The sequence below is a fragment of the Hipposideros armiger genome, unplaced genomic scaffold, assembly GCF_001890085.2.
Source record: "Hipposideros armiger isolate ML-2016 unplaced genomic scaffold, ASM189008v1 scaffold_22, whole genome shotgun sequence".
In the NCBI taxonomy this organism is placed as follows: Eukaryota; Metazoa; Chordata; class Mammalia; order Chiroptera; family Hipposideridae; genus Hipposideros; species Hipposideros armiger.
Window position 1 is genome coordinate 399703 of NW_017731372.1, and position 23274 is coordinate 422976.

At 47.6% G+C, this 23274-nt stretch overlaps 1 protein-coding gene across 9 annotated transcripts in view; it reads right to left on the reverse strand.

The window, feature by feature from the left end:
• Nucleotides 1–2276: 2276 nt before the first annotated feature.
• Nucleotides 2277–23274, reverse strand: part of RGS8 (regulator of G protein signaling 8) — an 87527-nt gene continuing 66529 nt past the window's right edge. For 6 of the 9 annotated variants that reach the window (XM_019635577.1, XM_019635572.1, XM_019635579.1 and 3 more), the window contains 2 exons: nt 8608–8774; nt 2277–7406 (listed from right to left, as the gene is read on the reverse strand). In XM_019635577.1, coding sequence (XP_019491122.1) covers nt 7224–7406; nt 8608–8774 — 350 coding nt within the window. In that variant the 3' untranslated portion in view covers nt 2277–7223. The remainder of the gene's footprint in view (nt 7407–8607; nt 8775–23274) is intronic. The other 3 variants (XR_002123149.1, XM_019635571.1, XM_019635578.1) reach the window with 3 other exon arrangements.

The following is a 23274-nucleotide window of genomic DNA, read 5'->3' on the forward strand; positions in this document are numbered from 1 at the left end:
CGTATCATTTGCTTTCAACCAAGAAGCCAGTGAGCTTCGAATGAAGGTACTGACTTGAGTCCTGCTGACCCCAATGTACAAGAAGATGCCGGTTAGCACTCAGTGTGACTACTGTGTCCCAGGCATCATACTAAGCATCTTCCTTGTTAACTTACTTAGTGTTCACAACGGCCCCAAATGGTTGGCTTGGTTATTATTTTAGTTTTACCGATGAGAACTCAGGCACAGGGAGATAACTTTCCTAGGATCACATACCTTGTAAGAGTTAAAGATGGGATTTCAAACTCAGTCTAGCCTCAGAGCCCAAATTATACAGAAGAGTGCTGATGAAACCCTGGTCAAAGACCGTTCTCTCAAGCTTGTGACTTTCTGTCTCCATGGCTGGACATGCAGCCGCTGTGACATGGGGAGGTGGGCTCGGACTCCCCTCTGCGCTGTGGATGGGGAGGCAGCACTATAATGGACCCCCACTCTTTCCCTCCAACCTTCAGGAGAGCTTTGTCCCACATGTCCTGACAGAGGGCTGGGACAGACCCCGTCCCAAGTGTACGCACATGAGGGAGTTATCTCAGTGAACTCACTTTTGTCTCCCTCTGGCCATGGCTCTGACTTTGTTGATGTAGATAATAGGACCAGAAAGGACTTTGCTTGGTTTTTTTCCTCATTTACTGCATTAATGAGATGCCCGCATAATGTTAAGTGTTTTCCATCTGTAAGAGGGCTTCTGCTAAGGCCCAGGAGACAGATCTCAGATACCAGAGGCATTTCAGACCAAGCTAACACTGCTGAGAGGGAGCGGAGAACCAGTGACAGGGCACTCGAAACCTGTTCCAGAGAGGAGAAGGTCAGGAGCTGGGAAGAATGTGTGAAGGTTTGTGGAGAAAGCTGCTAGTGTGCTTTGAGTCCCACCCCACCGGAAAAGGAAGGGGGTGGCCTGCCTCTCACCTCACTCTAAGGGAGAACAGGTACGGTGGGTCCCTTGGAGAGCCTGACATGTGTCCCCTGATGCTTGTAGACCCAGGAGACTGGTGTTGGATACCAGCCTGGGAAATCAAAACCGTGAGTAGTGGAGCTGGTTTTGGGGCTCTGGCTATAGAGCAAAGGCAGAGCAGCTGCCGCCTTGTGATTCTCTGGGTAAATAAGGCCCACATGCTTCCAACAGGCCACCTATAGGCCTCTTGAGATAAAGAGACTGGCATGAGGTCATCCTAGGAGCTGTCCAACAAGGAGTTCTGGAGGGGCAAACAGACTGCAGCAGACAGAAGCTGGGGCCCTACCTAGGAAGGAACAAGCCACCTGCCAGAGTAGAAGAGTATGTATCCTTGTAGAGAGCTGGAGGAAGGAAGGGACCCCGGAGACAGGGTCTCCTCCCAGGCTCAGAGAGCCCGAGGCCTGTCCCGGAAGTCACATGCATCAGGTGTAACTCCCTTGACCCCTCACCTCTCTTCCTTTTCTGCTCTTCTTGGTCCTGGAGGGATCAGAACCCCTCCTCCCACCAACACCCCTGTAAGCACTTGGGGTAAGAAGAACAGCAAAGCTGGGAAGAGAGGAACCAATCGCAGCACCTCCCCAGTGGCGTGCCACCTCTCTGCAGCAGCCCAGGCTGCCACCATGCCTTGCTCAGTCCACGAAACTAGAATTTGGGGGTGATCATTTGCATTACAAAAGACTTTTTCATTTAACCTAAAACATTCTCCTTAGAAGAAATGTCAGCTTTCCTTTAAAGATACTTTCTCTGGTGCATTTTAATTACTGAAATTTTGTATATCTCTATCATATTACCACACCTGAAAAATGAGCTTTTGTGAGTAGATACTACCCGTCATTCTCCTTCGGGACCCTCCGCAGGACCCGATCGCCAGAGACACTGAAAAATTCGATGACAAATGCACACTTTTCAGGGGCACACTGATTGTATAAAGTGAGTGCTGTCATAAGCCAGGTGAACTCCATTTTCAGATGGCCCCAGCTGAACAAATACACAAACCAGCCCTCAGCCTGTTCTCTCCCTGCATTTTCAAGCAGTAGGTGGGGCTAATAAAAACACTACCTCGTGTTTGTATAGCACTTGACACTTTCAAACCCAAAGTCGTTCTCCACCCCCACACTCATCCCAAACCGTTCCCGTCCCATTTCCGCCCACACCATGGCCCCTTTTCCTGGTGGCCAGCCTCGTGCCAGCTTTTACTGGGTGAGGCCATGTGCCTCCGCCCCTCCAGGGAGCCCACGTGTCATGCGAAGCAGCATTTCCTCATAAAGAGTCAGCCAGCCAGAAATGTGGGCAGAGAGCAGAGGGCAGCGTGTTCAGGATCTGTTTATTACGTCTCACAGCCTTGTTTATAGTCAAGGTGAATGACATTATTCCACTTTGCATGGTAATGAAACAACTTGATGAGGACTCCATCAGCCAAGCGGTTTATATGGCAGATGAGCTGCTACAAATCGGTCGTGCACGCCGCGTGACTCAGCTAATGCTACCGTGGTTGGAGAGCGCACACCAAGACCAGCCACCTTTTCTGCACCTGGCAGAGGAGAGGGAGCAGAAGGGGCAAAAGGGAGTCAGAATCCAGAAGGGGAAAGCTGACTGACAGGACCTGGACCCCAAACCTGGGAAGGCCCGTGGCCCCAGCCCCTAGTCTCCCACTGGGTCCACCATCTTGTGGAGTCCTGAGAGGCCACAGGGACAGGAAGACATTCTTTCTCTTGGGTTCTTCCTCCACGGTCTCATGCCAAGTGGCACAGGCTCTTGATCACAGGGGTGTCTTTGCCACCTCTCTTCCTTCCAACCCAGAGGGATACAGCTTTAAAGAGGGCTGACATTGGCCGATGGAAGGACAGCCTTGAATGGAAAGCCGTGTTTCTCCTGCTTTGCTTGGAAGTGGGCACAGACGGGGCTGGGAGAGTTCCGGGCACTCCTGTGGGTGGGAGACCATCCGGCCTCTGAGCGTGCCCCCCATCACCTCCTGTTTCTGGTTCATGGAGAAGCAGGCACCGCACTGCCGGCTGTCTCTTCCTCCTGCTCCTTCCTCCTCCGTCTACCCCACTTCACCCTCCCCAGGCTCTCAGCCCAATGGGGTTCACGCCTTCCCCTCACAGCCCAGGCCCTGGAGTGCCCGGACACCTCCCTGTGCATAGGAGACGCCCCAGGATCTGTACTCAGAGGCCGGAGGCCCAGCCTGCAGCCTGGGCAGGACACCATTCCACAGCTTCCGTTGATTGAGAGCAGCAAGGACTGGGGAGAGCACCAGAGACTAAAATCAACTAGGAACTTTCCGGCTGCCCACCCCGCCTGAGATGAAAGAGGAAATGGTGTGAGGGCTTAGAGCAGGAACCCAAACCCCACCGTGGCCTTGGAGAAGAAAGCCTCAAAGATCTTAGCATTCCCAGGATGTGACACCCTCCTCTGAGGCATTTGGAAGTTGTTGTGCTACCGCTATTATTACTATCACACACCTTAACCTACTACCTGAGTTCCCACTACCATGTCACATGGCCTTGGGGACAGAGGCACAGCCTAACATGAAATGGCCAAACACAGGAGTACATGAAAACAAATGGAGGCGGTGAGGGAGCCCAGGAGGCCAGCTTGGAGGAAGCACTCTGAGTAAGACGGGGAGGTGTGGCAAAAACTCTTAATCAAGCCCCCCTCAGCCCCCGTTGTTGGCATACCTGCTGCCCAACAATGCATGTAGCTGGGGCAGAAACATGTGGCATTTGTATCTCAAAGGGGCAAGTCTGACTGAAAGGGCACAGAGGCAGCCACCCCAATAGTCCAACTCAGGGCTGGAAGGTTCCCGGTCACTGCTATTTGCATCTGGGTGTGCTCCAGTCCTCTGGGTCCACACACCTGTGTTTTCAGCTCAGCTGTGTTCCGCCTGGGGCCCTAGCTTCCTAACTTCATCTGCACATTGATCTACCTGTGGGGTGATCCCTTGGGTCCGCATCCCAAGCTGTTCTGCGGTGGGACCTGGACACTTGGTTGTTACAACTAACTCCCTAGGTGACTGCGATGAGCAGCCAAGGGTGAGAACCGCTGCCTTAGATCACGGTCTTTATTCCAAGTATACGCACCCGGGAGCTTATTAGAAACGCAGACTTCTGGGTCCCACCCCAGGTCTGTTGGATCAGCCTCTCTGGATGTGAGCCCTGGGAATTAGCACTTGTTAGCACTTGTAACAGGTTTTCTGGGGGGCGGGGGGGGGGGCGGGGAGGTTCCTGGATGTTCAAGTTTAATAATAAAGACTGCTCAGAGGACACTTCCTCTCAGCTTAGGCATCCGGGGCTGTGAATGGTGGTCATTGATCGTGTTCTATTTGGTTTGCCAAGGGCAACAGGACATTCTACACCAGCCCCCAAACAGCTTAACGATCAAGTGGGGCCGAAAGGCCGCTCAGGGTGGAGAACAGTCCTCAAAGTCACAGCTGTGTCTGGCCTACTGCCCTGGCTTGTCCTGGGTCTTCAAGGGTCTCAGGCACAGGGCAAGCCCCGAGCCCACGAGGCAGGCCCCAGCACAAGCTGGCATGAGGAGCGAAGGAAGACATTAAATGGAAGAAGTGGCACCTGCGGGTGACCCAGCGAACGAAGCGATAAGGGCTATGGGAGAGGTCAGGGATGAGGTATGCTTGGATATTGCTCTAGATGTTGTAAACATTTCTCTTCTGTCACAGACCAAAATGTGGGTTGGCATGACCAAAGTGTCTGAAAGGAGCCATGAGAGCAGAGGGCTCTGTGCCTTTTGTGGGAAGCAGGACATGAAGGTATGAGGACAGCTCCACCCCACGGGAAGATCATGTCAGTGGTCACTAGTTTAATGCTCACAGTTGTCACACACACACACACACACACACACACACACACACACACACACACCCCACTCCATGGGAGTACCATAAATACAGCTATCACATTTCTCTACACACAGCCCACATACCCTCACTTAGCGGCAAAATTCAGGGTACCCAAGCTCGGTCCTTCACACCTCCCCGTTATGGGAGGAAGTCACCAGGCATCATGACACCAACGTCTGTAACCTTCATTTCACCAATAGTTGGCAGGAACTCGAGGCCCCCAGTGAAGCCACCGCACAACACTCTTGTTCAGACTTTTCTCCTGGGGAGAATGGAAGTGGTAAAAAGGCCCCTCTTAGGATGTTTCCTATTACCATAACTCCGTGCAGTTCCCATTTGTATGCACCGCGTTTCGACAGTACAGTTGGCAGCAGATGTACATTTCGTATGTAAACAATGTTTAAAATACCCTGTTTGAGAATTTGATCATTAAACTAATTCTGGCAGCTTTAGCTAAGGATGGTTTTTTGTGTTGTTTTTTTTTTTACCCGTGGGGGCAGGGGAATACTACCTGATCTAACTAGGAACACCCATTTGAGGCTTCAGAGTGCTTGAACGTGAAATTCCACAGGTCTCTTCACATGAACTAGGAGGCATGAACCTTGGTGGTTCATATAGACACACAAACCATCACCCATAGATACAATGGGCCATGGCAGGGCAGCGGGCCCAACATCGATGGGACTCAAGAGCTTTCTTGGCCTCGTCTAACTGCAGCCAAGGAAGGAAGGGATTCATAAAGTCATTGGACAGGGATGCAAACACTGGAAGCCCTGCATATTTAAAAAGGCCCATCATTTCCCTTAAGAGGAGAATGCTTCAGCCCCATTCTGTGACCTGCACGCTACAGTTTATGCCTAATCAGGTGCTGTTACGTTGAGTCAAGCTGAAAGTTTTGAAGATCTGCCATGAATCCAAATCCATCAGCTGGGCATTATCCCAATAGCTCCTCCAGCACATTCTCTGTGATTCAGTCTACCAGGAGGCCAGCCTCTTCGTGGTCCTCTTCCACTTTCTGGTCTCCCTGCTGAGAACTCACTTCCTTGGCACTGCAGTCTTGTGGCAAAGTCAGCTTTGTCTTGGGCCGCTAGAGGAGGTTCCATGCACCTCATTCATCCTCCAAGACAGAGTTTCCTGGCCCATTTCCAAGAGCAGCCCCAGGACGCCATGAAAGCATTTTAGGAAGTTCCTCCACAACCAGATGTTCACAGTGATCTTCTTAGCCTCATGTGCAATCCCAAAATGTCAGAGATCAAGACGGAAGCTGCTGAATAGCCCAGGAGGCCCTCACGAGAAGGACCGTTCTACGAAAGCATGCTCCCAGGAAGCAAGCTAGAAAGAGAATTGTAGCCGAAGTTCCCATTCTCTCCCATCATAATTGCATGACCTGCATGGAAGGCGGATGGAGAGAGACAGGGAAAGGAGTAGGCACCATGAGAGCTGTCTGTGCTATGGGAATTCTCCTCCCTTTGCCAAGCTGTCTGTCATTCTAAGAGATCAGTGATATATGATGCCATAGGGGGGCGAGGGCAGAGACTACATTAAGCAGCAGGAAGGTTATATGGTGCCCCATTGCACAAAAGTCCACTGGTACTACATTTCCTGATGGTCCATTTTCTGAAAAACTTCTTGGTAGAATTGAGGAAGATTTGCAAGCTGTATCTTTCTTCATAGCAGCTCCACATCAGAAGTCGTGAAGGACATCTTCCAAGACCCTTTCTGGAAGGGTCTTGCAAGGTTAGGGGAGTCTTGTGAATTTCTAAGACTAAGATGGGCAGTGAGCACAGCTTTTCACACGGGTCCTGTGGAAATGGAAGAAAGAGCCAACTCCATGGAGTTTGCACTTTCTCCCAGGAGCCATCTGTCAATGACAATGCTAGAAAACCCAGGATTCCACAGGGACCTCTTTCCTAAACTGTGAGGTCCCAGCACCTGCAACTGGCCATTACACTGTGATAGCAAATCACAACTGGGAGCCAGTTTTCTAACTATTCCTCACCAGGGTATAGGACGTTAGGGAGTCAGGAGTCCTAACCGAGGAGGATGTAGAAGGGGTGGAAATTGCATTTGCATTATTTACAGATGAGCCCGGCCTAGTAAATCTGCCTTCTCAGTGGAGATGACCCAAGGCGTTATGGAGGACAAGTTGCTGATGCAGTGAAGGGTGACTGCAGCAGGGTGCTTTCACGAACCAAAACACAAAAGGGGATAAATGCAACAGGGCCCCAGTTCTGGTGACTAGATCCCACGTTGGAACGGCCCTTCATCCCCTCCTCACCCCCAGCCTCCCAACCTATGACATTTCACGTTAGAAGATGAGTCTTGGCAGCAGGGGGCGGGGAAAGCTGATGATCTCCGAGAGGCCCCATCTGAGGTCTAACTGAGCCTCCTCTGGCTTTGGGACAGCAAATCTAAGTACATTTTGGACCTCAGGAACCTGGGGTACGAGTCTTTCTCCATGAGGCTGTGTACTTTCCCCTGGGCCTGGTCAAAGCAAGTCAGGGACGGCTCTTCCATGTTCTTCCGTGTGGCTTCTCGGGTCTGGAAGTCTATGTTTACCTGGAGACACAAATAGAGAGCATGGTCATGGGCTCTCAAGGGCCAAGGTGTCCGGCAACTGGTTATTTATGTGTATTTATATATATATATATATATAACTATATATATATATATATAGTTATATATATATATATAGTTATATAGATAAAATATAGTTATTCTTGCTTTTCAAACTGTTTTCATGGAGGTCATCCCTTTGGATCCCAGAAAGAATCCTGTGAGGTCTGAAGACCAGCTATTCCTCGTCCCAATTCATAAGGACACCGAATAAAAAAGACACTTTAAAAAGGTCTAAAGTAATATGGAAAGTTAGTAATGCAGCCAAGGCAAAACCCCAATTCCCTTAACTCTTCACCCAGAGGCCTTTACAAAGCCGGGCAGAGTTGGACTCGAGACAAGTTTTAATGCTGGTTCCCCAAAGTAAGCTTGCCCTCTTGTCCTTTCTTAACTACTAAGAAAACAAATGGCCCGGGGAGAGAGACTGTGGCGAGAATACACATCTCTGTTCCAAGCAGCATGAAAAGAAGCCTACAGCACCCTGGCCACTGACCAAAGACACCCTGCAGCCCAAGTCAAAGTGGAATGGAAGAGCTCTATGATAGGTATGGAATGAACCTAAAGTCACAGACAGCAAATATTACTCTTCTAAAAAAAACCCTCCCAAGTAAAACTTTGTTTTTTATCTCAGAACAGCAGTACATAGAAATTCATTTTCTTATTCGAAGTAATTATAAGTTATCATAAAATAATATAAATGACAATAATTACCTATTAATAAGCAGTGACAAATATTCAATAGGTGCTTTATCCCTAATACTCAGAGTAGTCTTAAAAGGTAGGTGGTGTTATACTCTTTTACATCGGGGAAAATGTGACTCAGGGAGGCCAGGTAACTTGACCAAGATCACACAGCTCGTAAGTGGTAGAGCTGAGACTGGACCAAGATTCCGAAGTGGAGGCTCATCCCATTAAGCCAGGCTGCCTTCCACTCGGACACACCTAATAGAGCTCCTTTTATACAAGCCCTTGGCTCTGCCCCTTAAAACCATCCCCTTTTTATCAAGAGCCACCAGAGAGAGCAGTGAGGCTCAGTTTCGAAGCAAGTCCCCACCAAGCCTGGCTCAAACCCCCACAAGGAGAGAGCTCTGAGCCTGGAGCCATGGATGGAGGTCTGACAAGACGCTCGCCACCACCAACACACCTCCCTCGGAGCCTGCACATCCACAAATTCCTCAAAGATCCTATGGGCCTTGGAGACCAGTTTTGCAGTTGACCTGGTCTTCTTGTACTCCTCACAGGCCAGCCAGAACTCCAGGTTCTCCTCGCTGAACTCCGTCTTCAGGAAGGCCCGGAATGCAGCCACCCCACCTGTGCATGTGCAGGGAGATGGAGAGGAAGAGAGACAGGGAGAAGCTTAAACTCAAGAGCTGAGAAGAAAGAGAAGGGTAGTCACAATGTGAGAGTGGCCCCGATCGTCTAGCCCTATAGCTCCTCCTCCAAATCCTCTTGAAGACTTGATGCTCGTAGACACAACAAACACCCTCAGAGGCAAGCCCTGCTTCTTACTCAAGGATCATCGTGAGATGGAGAAACGCTCGGGAAACCACATTAATAACGAGTATGAGAAGGCCCAGCCACTTTCTAATCAGCCCTCGGTGGTCACTGCCTAGCCCCAAATGCAGAGTTGGCTGTCCCCTGGGTCTACTGGTGAGGCTGTGTTTCTAATTAGGCCAAAGTAATGCGTGTAGCCCACTCCTTAACCCTAACCCAAGTCAGCCACCCTGAAAAAGCAATCTGTTAAAAAACCAACTAGAAGGAGGTGTGAATGCCTCAGGGCAAATCCGTCACTACCACCAGAATAATGTCTGAAAATAAACACGTACTGAAATTGAGCTGGTAACACCAATCTTATTACATGGACATGGTTCCCAGCCTCTTTAAAAACACTTCTGAGGCCCTGTATTTTAATGGCATATGCCATTGATCATTTATTTTAAAAGATCTTGCCTATCAAATTATGTGTTTTAATTAAGATTATAATTTTTGTACTAAATGATTTAACAATTAGTATCCCCTTTCATTTTTATTAATGAATGCCATGCCTACTGCCAAACAAAGCCTCCAATCAGAGTAAGATGAACAGGGTTACCCCACAGATTTGGAAAGGGGAATAACCTTCATTGATAACCTATGCAGTCAGTTAATGTTTTTATTTTACAATATTTTTTTATGAATTATTTTAACCCTTAACACATGCTCCTCTAACTGAATACCAGGGATAGCTTTCTACAAATTATTCTCTGGGAAGGACAGATACAGTCTAGAATAAAGAAGTCACTGCATTGATTAAAAATGACTCTGGCTATAATGTTTTACTTTTCTAAAATTCATAAGGAGAGCAATATGTTAACAGTTCTTAATTCTGGGTGGTGGGATGACTTGAGCATCTGAGGTCCCCCAGTATGCATCAGGACGGCACTGCCCAGGATCATTTGTTGGGTTGTTGGCATCATGCTATTGATGTATTTAACTGTTTGTTTTTACTCTTCTGAAACATTTTTCTTTCTCTAAATTAAAAAGTCATTGTTTGACAACAATATGGTGTTTACCAGAGAGAAAGGTGGGTTGGGAATGGTAGAAGACGGTGATGGAAGGAGATTTGACTTTGGGTGGTGAAAATACAATGCAGTATACAGATGTATTATAGAAATGTACATTTGAAACCTATATAATTTTGTTAACCAATGCCACTCCAATAAATTTAATAAAAACTTTAAAAAAGTCATTGTTTATGTTTGTCTTTCCATGTAGACATCTTAATGTCCATGCTAGAACAATAGTCAGAAAAGCCAAGACTTTTCATTCCAAGAGCCTCAAACTTGAGAGAGAACAGGATTTTGATGGGACTCCCTGAGCTAAATTTTAAATCACAAAGAAATCTAAGTTTGGAGCTCTGCTAACAAAACTAGGGGCGGCCATGAAATTCCTCACTCAAGCCAAGACATTTTTGAGAATGAAGGAGGCACTTCTGTTAATTACGTGGGAACAATGGACATAAACCGTGACCACCACAGGCAGAAACTGGGACATGGGGTCAGTTTAACTTTAAGACAAGGAAAATGGCAAAATCAGAATATGATGTAAGCTTGTTTCCCATCAGAAAGGATGGAAATAAAATTGTTCCTGTGCCAGGCAGGGAAGGAGGAGAAGAGAAACACAGCCTAGACTCAAATAAGCAAGAGGTCTGCTCAGGGCCCCACCCAACCTCATTCCTACATTGGGTTCAAAACCCTGAAAGGAGGGAGTAGAAACCCCAGATAAATTGAGAATCAAAGTGAGTATAACACAGTGACATGGCAATAGTTCAGCAGAGAGATGACCTGAGAATCATTCATTCAACTCAATAATGTTTTTGTGTTTTTTTTTTAAACTGCTAAGGTACAACGAAGTACTATTTAAAGTCTTGGGATACATCAGAGAACAAATCAGAGAATCTCTGCCCATAAAATCCCTTGTGGTGTTCTTCTTGCCTCCCTTTGCCTCCAGCAAGTTCTCAGAGGTTTGCGCAGGCTCCGAGGAACTCGGATTTGAGAACTAGCCTGCCTGCCAGGAGCTGGCCACCATGGCAGACTACAAGCAGATGTTGGATGGAAAAGCATCTATAGCTATGGACACCTCTGAGGAGACAGTGCCCCTTAAAACCTTGGTGAGGGGGGGGGCTGGCTTAACAAGGTGGCCTCTGAGTGGTGGCCAGTCCACACATCCACACATGACAAGAGTCATAGGTACTATCAGTGGACCCAGAGAGGACCTGAGGACCACAGCTAGATTCACAGTCCCTCCCCCAAACCAGATGCCTTTCCACTGTAGTCAGGGAGTGGGAAGGAAAAGGCGGGGGTGTGGGGGGGGAGGGGAGGGAAGGACCCTAACATTTACTGAAAAGAACAAATGCAAAGTGACTTAGAAGAAGAACTTGGAAGAGCCTTTTGTTTGTAAACCAGCAGAGATTTAATTCCTTGAATGGGAAAGTTAGCTTGTTGTTTGTGTTAGCTTTTATTTTGTTTTTCATCGAGCAAAAACAGGTGCTTGTGAGCAAGCTAACTCTAGTTCCAGATAAAGAAAGAAAATTACCTTTCTGCCTCCCTCAATTGTATTGGCTAACATAACCCAGGGAAGGAAGGAAGGAAACTAGACTCATGCTACACAAGCTCCATGCATTATCTCTTTTCATCTGAGTCTTGGCTTTGTTAGGTCTTCATGTGATTAAAGAGATTATACCTGCAAAGCGCTCTCAAGGTTGTTGCTTTACTTCTTCTCATTTTACAGGAGACTGATGCTTAGAGAGGTGGCTTGACTGAGCTCACTCAAGTGATAATATGCAGCGGTAGACCTCTATAAGGTATGGTAACTCCCAGTCCAACACAGCAATCATGCCATCTCCATTCATTCATTCATTCATTCACCCATTATGTGACCCAGACATTCTGCTAGGTGCTAAAAACAGGCACAATTAAGCTCTCACAGAACTTGCAGTGAAAGGGCAATTTGAGCCAAGAAAACACAATTATGGTAATCATGGTACATGTGACAGGGAGAGAGTATGTTGTTTAAGTGCCCAGGAGAGGCACCTCATCCAGCCCTGAGGAGGGAAGGGAGGAGTTGCAGGAGGAAGAAGCTTCTACGCTGAGATATGAAGTTGGAGAAGGAAGCTGAGTTTTCAAGATGGAGAAGAGAATTGCAAGAAGGCGGATGCACATGAGCGAAGGCCTGGAATTAAGAAACGCTAAGTAACCAGAAATAGCTTAGTAAGACTAGTGTTTAATATTAATAACACTAAAAATTATTGAGCTACTTATAGGATAGACATACACCAAGAGCCCTGTGGAAAAGCCAGAGAGCGAAGATAACACTCACTATGGAAAGCCAGGGAAAAGAGTTTCAAGATGGAGGAAGTGGCCACTGTGCCCGGTGCTACCCAGAGGTCAAGATACGAGGGGACACGGTCTGAGAAATGGTCGTTAGATTCAGTGACAAGATTCGGCAACCCCTGACAAGAACAGTCTTTGTGGTGTGAGGGGGGCCCCTTGCCATATGGGGGTAAGTATAGTGGTGAATGAGTGGGGAGGAAGCAGAAACAGTTAATTCAGATGTCTCGGGCAAGGAGGGAGGAGAAAGAACAGACCTCATAGCTGGAAGGAAATCGGAGGTCAGGAAAGAGGGTTTTTTGTTCTTTGGGGGTTGTTTGGGGGTTTTTTTGTGTGTGTGTGGTTTTTTTTTTTTTTTAAAGATCATCATGAGTATGTTTAAATGTTGATCTTATCAGAAAAGAGCTGTTGAGCAAGAGGAGTTGAAGTTAAAGGCAAGAGTTTAATTGATGAAGTGCTGACCCTGGGAAAGTAGAACAGAATTATGATGGAGAGAAAGAGGGAAGGCTGCATATGGATGCAGGGAAGTTTCTAGTTTAGGTGTGTGACCAAGGAGCTCCTATCTGATTGTAGCTGGAGAAGGTGGTAGGACCTAGGGAGGGTAAGGTTTTGTTTTTATTGATTGATTTAGGATTTGGGGCAGGGAGTTCTATTTATTTACTATATGCCATGCTTTTTGCTGGGGATTTTACAAACACCAGCTCCGTTTATTGTCACAGTGCTGATCCACAGACAGTGTCACTCTCATTTTCTACAGGAAGAAACTAAAGCTTACAAAAGTCGAATAAATTTCCCACTTACACAGCTGGCAAGAACAGCCATGTTTCTCTACCAGGTCCATATGACTCCAAAGCAAGAAATTTCCAGAGGTACTTGCAGGCAGAAAAAGAGCAAGAGAAGAGAGAAATGAAAGGGGCAAAAGTGCAGCATCTGGAAAAGGCAAACTCTAGAGAAGGAGAGAGGGACTAAGAAGTGGAAGGACTTGTCTTCCTTAGAATCAAAAGGAGAGAAAAAGGAAGGGATGCAGATGAAGATAGAGAGAAATGGTCAGGAAAGGGATGGATGGGAGATACAGCAAGCTGATCCTCCTTATAAATTTGGGGTGTAGGTGGTTTGCCTCCACGTGCTAGGTTTTGGAGGAGTAAGTCAGATGAACTCACCACCTCACAGAACTCGCAAGCTAGTCTAGTGTAACAGACATTAAGCGACAATTGTAAATAATTAATTGAATAATTACAAGTGCAGCGTGTGCTGTAGTGGGGGTACCTAAGAATGCAAAGAGTTTGGAACAACTACTTCGGGAAAATGAATAAGAAGATCATAAGAAACAGGCAAACAATTGTAAAGGTCTCGATTTTAGTTCCCGGAGAGGGTTATGATGCACCAGGAAGGGAGCAAGAACTTTTAGTTTTGGGTGCATCCATCTCTCAAAGAGAGGGGCACCAGCTCCAGGCTGGCAATTGAACCTTGAACCTGGACAAGAGCAAGGATGTAGGACCTGGCAGTTGGGACACTGAACAAGGGGAGAAAGATAAATAGGAAGTTAAAAGAAATAACAAGTTGAAGTGAGAAATTTAAAAAATAACCATCCCAGACATTTACTGAGTCCTTACTTTGCGTCAGGCACTGCACCCAGTGTTTTACGAACTCGATCACATTTGCTCCTCAGAGCGAAGTTGTAGCGTAGGCCCTGATATGTTGCCATGTTGTGGAGAGAACAGTGACGCTTAGAGAAGTTAAATGGGTCAAGGTCCCATGCAAGTGACAAGGATGCCAACTGCAGAGCCAGCATCCTATGTGAGTCGGTGGTCCAGGGTGTGCACGGTGGTAGGGCCCACTCCATGCCTGTGCCAGAGATGCTGGAGTGGAGGAGAGGGAGTGCCAGTGCAGCACCAGACAAGGAGGCCATGAGTAACGCCATGGATGGAGATGTTTCCAGGAATGATGACAAGAGATGAGATGGGAGACAGTGAAAAGTCCCCGAGGAAGGTGGAGGAGTATCTGAGAGTAGAACACCATAGAGGCAAAATGGGCATGGACAGCACAACTCAACTGAATTACATTGAAAGCAATTGAGACCATCTCAGCAGGGGTGGGGACTTGGAGTACAATGGCTGGCGAACTCATACGCAGCTCATGATTATCTGGCAGTTTCATTGAGGCAGCCTACCAAAACTTGCCTGTTTCACCTGGGGCGGGAGCACCAGCTCTGATCAGAGGCAGCCCCGTAATTAGCTCTATGACCTTAGACAGTGCATTTAACGTCACTGAGTCTCAGCGTCCTCATCTGTGACATAGGAGGGTTGGATGTGATGAGCTCTCCCAGGTGGAGTTGGCACTCTGCTCTGCATCCCCATAATAACTTAGACATGCCTGCATCAGACACAGCTCTCAGCCGCTTGTTTGACATCCTTCTCATCAACATCATCACCATCATACCTGGAGGACATGCCCCAGGCCAAGTTCTATGCTGTCCAATCTACATACGAGTATGTCAGCTCACTTAATCCTTACGCCAACCCTATTATCAAGGCTGGGGTTCTGGAGCAAGGGTTTGAGTCCTGTGCGACCTTAGAAAAGTGCCCCGACATCTCAAAGCCCAAGTCTTCTCATGTTGGAGAGTTTAAGCTAACTGTCTGTGGTCACGTATCCAGTAAGACGTGGAAAGTAGATTTACACACATCTGTGTGACCTCAGAGCCCACGCTGCCTGTCTATTCTCTGGGGATCATTGGTGGGCTGGCCCCACGTTATCACTTCTCCAATAGAGGGATGGATAGTGACCCCACATCAGACAATCATGCAGAAGGTATACCACAGCAGGGAAAATGTGCCATCTGGCTCACAGAGCTGGGGATTCTCCCACAGGAGGACATCCGCCACCACCTTCTCTGAGGCCACTAGGTACCTTGGATAACCTGGAATCTGCTTTCACTCTCTTCCTTCCCTTCCCACAGTGCTGACACCCACTCTAAGCATCCTTCTTGAGATGCAGTGTCGCTTCACAGAGCAGATAGGCACATTCCCCAACTGTGGTCTGGGGATGCTGTAACAAAGCATAGCTGAATGACCTTGTAAAGGTGTCTGCTCCTTCAAGCAGTCTCCACCCAAAATGCGGTCACCTGCATTTCCAGGGAAGGCTTCTGAGGAAGTGGGAGGGGAACCAAAGCAAATACAACATTTGAAATTTGCTGGAGATTTCAAGGGCAGAGCTTGAGGAGGAACGGAGGAGGGGAGCGTGGCCTGGGAGGGCCTGGACCTGAGAAGCAGCAGCATCTAGATAACAGACTGTGGCAAAGACTCTGAAAAACTCACAAAGCCTTGCACAGACTGGCCTGCCCGCAGCCCCCCTCTCAGCCCCAACCTCCCCGCTTCTTTTCGTTTTCCCAGGGTGGGTGCTGAACAAGGCAGGGGAGAGTCATCATTCAAAGAGAAACTTCACTGAGGAACAATGGGTGTGGGAAGGGGTGAAAAGCCCCCCGGAGCTGCAGGACCCCACCCCTTCCCCAGAGTAGATGGCCTCAGAAGGCTTCTGTATACAGACTATTTGTGCCCCACCTGGCCCACCTTTCCTGTTTCTGTGACCTAGCAAAGGAATTGCATGCGACCAGAGCCATTGGGATTTCTTCTTCCCATCTGCAGCCCCCCTGACCCCCGCCCCTTCCATCACCTCCCACATTTTCTCAGCAAGCTTTCCACCTGGTCCTCTCCCTGACCCCGCAGCACCTTTTCCGGCCCCCCCTTCCCTTTTCTTCTGTCCTGTGTCCCTTTCACCCCCTTTTCCATCTTTCCCCTTCTCTCCACCAGGACCCACCCCTTCTGCTGCTTCTTAAACTGCAGCTGGTCCAAACATGCAGGATGCTGGTTTATCTCGGAAAGGCTCAGCGGCTTCTACCGGTACCTCTCAGTGTGACCTGCTTTTCTTAGCTGTGCTTCCTCTACCAGAGCCCTGAGGCCTCTGGCTCCGTGCACCCCAGACACTGCTCCCTCCCCTATAACCGGGGACCCAGAGTTCCCTCTCCATCATCCCTGCCAACTCCAGGCAGGCAGGCAGTGACTTCTCTCGGATCCCTGAAGCTATTCTGCCCGGGATTGTGGCCTGACACACACTAGCTAAGTGTGACCTTGGGCAAGATGCTAGCCTCTCAGTGCCTCTCTGTGCCTCAGTTTTCTCATCAGTAAAACACAGATCCAGGGCCGGCCGAGTGGCGCGATGGTTAAGAACTCGCTTGGGATGCCAGAGGACCCCGGTTCGGATCCCACATATGAGGGCCAGTGACACTGCCCTCCACAGCTAAGATGCTGAACAACAGCTCAACCTGGAGCTGGGCTGCCGTGAGTCGCCGGCGACGGCGTGGGCTGCAGTCCCTGTGGCAGTGGATTGCCATGGGCTACCGTGTGTGGCCAGCAGCCAGCGTGAGCGGCCAGCAGCCGCAGTGAGCGGCCGTCCAGAAGCCGGCGACTGATCTGCCTCGCCAGAGAAGAGCGCAATGATGGTGCCAACTTGGGCCAGTGAAGCAACGTCCTCCACAACTAGACTGAAGAACAAAACGACAGCAACTTGTCTGTTCCCCTTTCCCCAATTCCCCAGCACTGTTCCCATCCCCCTAACTCCCCAATAAAAAAAAAATCTTAAAAAAAAAAAAACCCACAGATCCAAATAGCGCCTGCTGCATGGGGCTGTGGGGATGATCATGTTGACATAACCATGCAAACAGCACACAGAGCCTGACACCCAGAAGGCGCGTGTTCCCCACGTGTTTCTGACCATTATGCCTGCATTCAGTGGCTTAAGGAGTCATTCCCCAGAACACGGCATGCCTAACACTCCCCAAAAAAACCCCAATGCTGCTCACTTAGAGGCGGTGGGTAGTGGACAGTTCACGAAACCAGGAGAGAAATAGGAGGATCTGCCATTTTTGTCATTGCATGTTTCCATTTCACTTAGCAGGACCCTCTAAGAAGCCCAGGCTCTAAGAACATTGCCCCAATCTTTGAGTTTGGTGTCTCTCTAGTCGCAGAAGGGAAAGGCTTGTGTCCAGGATTCCTGGAACACTGGGCAGAATATTAGGCGTCCTCCTGAACAATCTCCAAGAACACATGCTGGGGCCGCACATGCTGCCGGCTGCTGGCATCCTCCCTCCAGCTCTTTGATGCAGGGTGCTTACATAAGGCGAGAAACTGGGTCACTATGAATGAGCAGTACAGCTGGTGCAGCAGGGAGGGTGGCTTAGGTAATAGTTCAAGGTCCGGGAGCCCTGATTTCACTGGCATCAGGGGTGGGTTTGAGCCTCGCTCAGTTCCCAGGTTTGGAAAAATACAAGATCACAGAAACGTTTGTTTTTTTTTTAGCTCTCTGTTTACCAACGTGCAGTCCCAACGACCAGAGTCCTCTCGCATCCCTGATCAATTGGAAAAAATAAACTGGTGAATGGGTTCCAAGGTCAGACAGAGGACAGGGGAGGAAAACACATGTACAAAATCCAGAATACATGGACTAATAGTGAAGTCGAGACCGCTTCCATTCGGAACCATGTTCGCTAACTTGAAATCTGTGATGAGAATAGCTTCAGGATCAAAGCCTTTCTTTTGTGATAGCTATAAAATAAACACATATTTGTTTTGAAGCAATTAACTAGGGCTAGGCAAGATTTAGGTAGGGAGATTGTTTAGAGAACCAACTATTTCCAGTTATTGGCATTCACTGGCAAGCAATTGGTTTGCTAATTATACTTCTGTCTTGTAGTAACATAATTTTCTTCAATGATCTCTCCTCTGCTAGTGTATATACAGCAAGATGATATATGATAATAGTAGCAGGATGTGATGGTTGTTAGAGCCTTTGAGCCAGAAAGGACATGGGGGACCCTGTCACCAAGGAAATGGTGATGCTCTGAGGTTGCATGGGGCCTTATTCCCAGGATGTAGAAGAAGACAAAGGACAGCCTGGGTCTTACAACTCCCCTTCCAAAGTTCTTTCCTATTTTATCAACCAGAAGCTGGGTCAAGTAACAGAAAAAGCAAGCTACAGCCTATATCGGCAACTATTATAAGACATAAGCAGGGAATTTTCTATTCATGGAGAGGTGTAAGAGATGAGATCCTCATACAGAGAAAGTATAACATTCACAAGTGACGTTTTTAATACCAGAGAAGTCTTATAAAACCCCATGTCCACCAGTCCACAGCCTGAAAGACTGCAAAAATTAACAGTCCAGAAATATTTGTCTCGTTGGTTTGATACAGGAAGACCACAGAAACTCCCCACAAAAGGGATATATCAGATTCACCTACTGGGCTTTTAAAAACTACATCCCCAAAGGGGTTCTCTTACATACATTGAGGGGAAATGGGGATGGGAGGAGGTAGGGCAGCCAAAACCTCACGAGGCAAAGAGGGTGAGGTATTATGGAATTGCAATAAGCCCACCTGTGATTCTACTACAACCCCACCCTTCCCCAGGGTTCATCCTCTGTGGGCACAAGTTGCTGACACCATCTCTAGCATATAGGAGGCACGAGATGCATGTTTTCTCAATGAATTTAATGTTGTGTTATAACAAAAATAATAAAAAGTTATCTCTTATGGAGCCCCTCTACGTCATCATGGTTAGCATCTCACAATCATCATCACACTGAATTCTCACAACTCTACAGGCTAAATTTTATTGTTCTCCTTGTACAGATAAAGAACGTGAGGTTCACAGAGGTTATGTAATTTGCCAAGGTCACATAGCTGGTCCGTGACAGAATGGGTATTGGCGGCCCGGCCCGCCCAACTGCTTTCATTCAAACCTTTTTCAACACGCTTTTAATAGTTGCCTTATATATTCCAAGCACTCCTGTAAAGGCTACGTGCACCCGAGCTCCTGGGTACAAGTGAAAATTACAACAGTGGAGAGAGGACAGCAAGGAGAAAGAAGTTTCTTTTCCACCTGCCTCTCCTTCACATTATCTCTTTCTAATGCTTACCCTCAATTGATCCGGAAACTACAGCGGCCATGTTTGTTTATGTACTGTGAACACCCTTCACCATACCTGTCACATATGTGGAATCTGCCATACACAGACAGCGTACCATCAAAGGGATGTGCTGCCTGAGAACTTTGGAAAGCTGCGATGCAATCTTTAATGTGTTTCTTGGAAAGCACAGACCACCTGCCCTACCAAGATGCTTCCGGCTCATAGTTGTGCTTACTTGTAGCTCAGAGCAGTGCTTCTCAAGCTTCAGTGGGTGTAAATGTTACTGGGGGGCTTGAGGAAAAACAGACTGCTGGACCCTACCTCCATAGATTCTGATTCAGTAGGTCTGAGGAAGAACCCAAGCGTTTTCCTTTCTCCCCAGCTCCCAGCAGCTGCTGGTGTTGCTTTCCTTGGCTCACACTTGGAGTTACACTCTTCTAGAACCTTTTGGCTTGGAGAGGGATGTGGGGAGAGCTGTTCAGCGAATGGAAACCTGATTGTTAAACTGTATTTTCTAGAGCTAAAGGCCATTAGGATGAATAATTAAGGGATTTCATGAACAGGTAATTTTAGTGTTTGTTTATTTGTTTGGGGTTTTCTGTTTGGTTGCTGTGTGATCAGGTCAAGTCATCATATTTTTCTATATCTCACCCGTTATCCTGAAGGAAGCTAATTTTTTAAAATTAAAAGCTTATTTATTGATCTTTTCTCAGAGATGGATACTAACTCTGAAAATGCAAAAGAGCTTTCAATTGTCCTATTCCATTAACCTAGCCTTCCCTGGGTCTGGTGGGGACAGGTCAGTGTAGACCCTCCATGCTCCAAGCAAACAATGAAACAAAGCCAAGGCCAGAGAGATGCCCGGGTGTGATGCTCTGTCATCCAGGTGTGGGATCAGGCTGAAAGGGGTGAGAGGAAAAGGGAAGGAGCCCTGTCTACACCGTCACCTTAAAACTGAAATCAATCCAAGTTTTATGTCCAAAAAAAGAAAGGAAGAATGGAGCAAGGGAGGGTAGAAGGAAAGAAGAAGAGAGAAAGGAAGGAAGGATGAACTGATTCAGAGTTAGAGACTGAATGTCCCACTAAAAGATGAACAAATAACAAGTGCATGCCTGAACCTCACCAGGAATAAATCAGAAGACACTATTTTGGGCCTGCTCTCCAGCAGCCTGTCAGGAAAGATCTCCCCACAGCCTGGGAGCTTTCACTCTCCCAGAGATGAGCTGTAGAGGCTTCTGGGTGTCCACACACACACACACACACACACACACACACACACACACACACACACCCTGGAGGGCAGACTACGTGCACAATTCAGACACCAAGTCTAATTGTCACTGGATGAACAAAAAGATGACGCCAAATTAATGCACACTAGAAATCCTTTCTTATCTAATGAAGCCATCAGCAATTTTAATTTCATTTTTCATTTGTTAGTTAAAAAAGAGCATGAGAGAGAGCACTTAGCAAGTGATTATCTCCCAGACCTCCGTGGGTGCTTCTTCAGCTTTGTACTGCAGTTGTCAGCAAATGTGATTAGAAATAAAACTGCTCCAAATATTTGCCTTCCAGAAATTTTTTATTCTCAGATTTTAAAAAAAAAAACAGCAAAGTTGCTTTCTTTTTTTTCCCCCACCCCCCGAGATTGGAATCTGTGAGGTGCTCAATGGGCCCCTGTCATAGGACCAAGGAGAGAAGGAGGCATCATAACACAGGTGCCTTAGCCCCTCTCCTGGTTGCTCCAGCTATGTCAGCTGTCACGTAGTTTTACTAACCCTGCAGGTAGCGCTGGCTCAAACCACCTGTCCAAGGTAAGTAGTTAGAGCCGAGTCTCACTGGTTGCTACAGACTGCATTCAAGAACAAGAGGGATCCGGGCCGGCCGAGTGGCGCGATGGTTAAGAGCTGGCTTGGGACACCAGAGGGCCCCGGTTCGGATCCCACATATGAGGGCCAGTGACACTGCCCTCTACAGCTAAGATGCTGAACAACAGCTCAGCCTGGAGCTGGACTGTTATGAGTCGCTGGCAACAGCGTAGGCTGCAGCCCCTGCTGCAGTGGGTTGCCATGGGCTGCCGTGTGTAGCCAGCAGCCAGCGTGAGCGGCCAGCAGCTGCAGTGAGCGGCCGTCCAGAAGCCGGCGACTGATCTGCCTCGCCTGGGAAGAGCGCAATGATGGTGCCAAATTGGGCCAGTGAAGCAACGTCCTCCAAAACTAGACTGAAGAACAAAAGGACAGCAACTTGTCTGTTCCCCTTCCCCCGATTGCCCAGCACTGTTCCCATCCCCCCAGTTCCCCAATAAAAATCTTTAAAAAAAAAAAAAAAAAGAAAAGAACAAGAGGTATCCAGCCTCCGAGATGCCCTACTCCAGATCCTTCACTGTAGAGACGAGGAAGCAGGTTTTCCAAGAGACGGATGGATTCTGTCAAGTCCACCCGGCAGGTGAGGAGCAAAGCTGGGTCAAAATCTGACTTCCAGCCAAGGCTCTGCTTAACTCTGCAGAAGCATGTTCCCCAATGCAATGGAAACAGTGCTCTAAGCCAAAAGCAGCCCTCGGCTCCCAGAACTGAGGACTTCTCATATCAACAAGATGGGATTTAGGAGGAGCAAGCACTGAATGTCCGGGTTCTATCGGAAACCCCGAGGCCCCTTTGTCTGTAGTCAGCACACTGCATTATTTCTTGTGCTATTTGTATGCACATCTGTTTTCTCAGGAAGCTGCGTTGTCTACCAGGGAGGGACTATCCTGTTCATCAGCCAACCAACGGCTTAGCATAGATTTTGTACATAATGAACACGCAATATACCTTTATAAAAAAAATAAATGAATGCTCAAAACAGCTGGCAGAGCAGGGCTAATAAAGACGTTCTATAGACTGAGACTAGGAATGAAAATAATTATCTGGAATAGAAAACGCAGGGAGGACAGCTGCCTAGCTGTGGAGAACTACCAGGGAGTAAGTTCTAAACTAACGCACATTTTTGTGGAGCCCAGTCATTCAGTGATTCTCCTGTCTTTTTAGGACAGGTTGTTGTCTTAATTGAAAGCCCTGCACACCTCGGATCAACCACTGTCCCTCCTAAGGGACTGGCACACACGCAGTCCCTTCGGAAAAGCTTAATCAACCTTAATTGAGTCACAATACTAACCTAAATTAATTAGACTTTTAGAAAGTTGTCAGCGCTCTCCAAGGTAAGCTGGGTTCCACAGCCTTCCCGGGGAGTGTGTGTTTGCGTTCTAAGACCTTGAAATTCTGCCAGTGACCCCTGAATAAAGACCCTTTTCTTCTCAAAGACGTTCACTCCACTGGCTTTTTATTTTCGTACTAAACAGAAATGAAAACAGAACATCAGGCTTCAGGAAGAATCACAGCATTTCTAAGTCCAAAACAGCCTATCTCAGCAGTGTTTTTTCCAAAGAGGCAATCTGATGCCAGCTTCTCACCCCTTAGTGGAAACCCCATCTCAGAGGAGTGTTATTGAATTCCTGGAAACCAAAAGCATCCCTGACAGAAGCAGAACCAGACGTCTTCAGGTCTAAAAGTAACTGAATCAAACAAAATGAAACCTCTTAAATCTCCAGGTCTTGCCACTGCAGCAACCCAAATATCCCCGAAGCTTTCATCCACTCATTTGACTATCCTAAACTGTCTCTAAAGGCTTCCCATTACTAATTGGCATCAAAATTTGCAACATTATTCTCCAGGCACATTTATTTTGCATTTGATAAATAAAAGCATCACTTAAGAAAATACCACCATATTCTTACAAAACACCTTTGAGTTGAGAACCCGCAACTATTCAAAGGTGTCTTCCTATGAAGATTCTTGCATCCAGGTGACAGGTAGCACACAGGTATTTCTAGCCCCATTTTAGAATGAGGAAACAGCCTCAGGGATTTGAACTAAGTGAGTCAGTCATGAGTCTGAAATAGAAACGAAACTTCAAGATGACCTTGAATCGAATCCAGCCAGGAAAG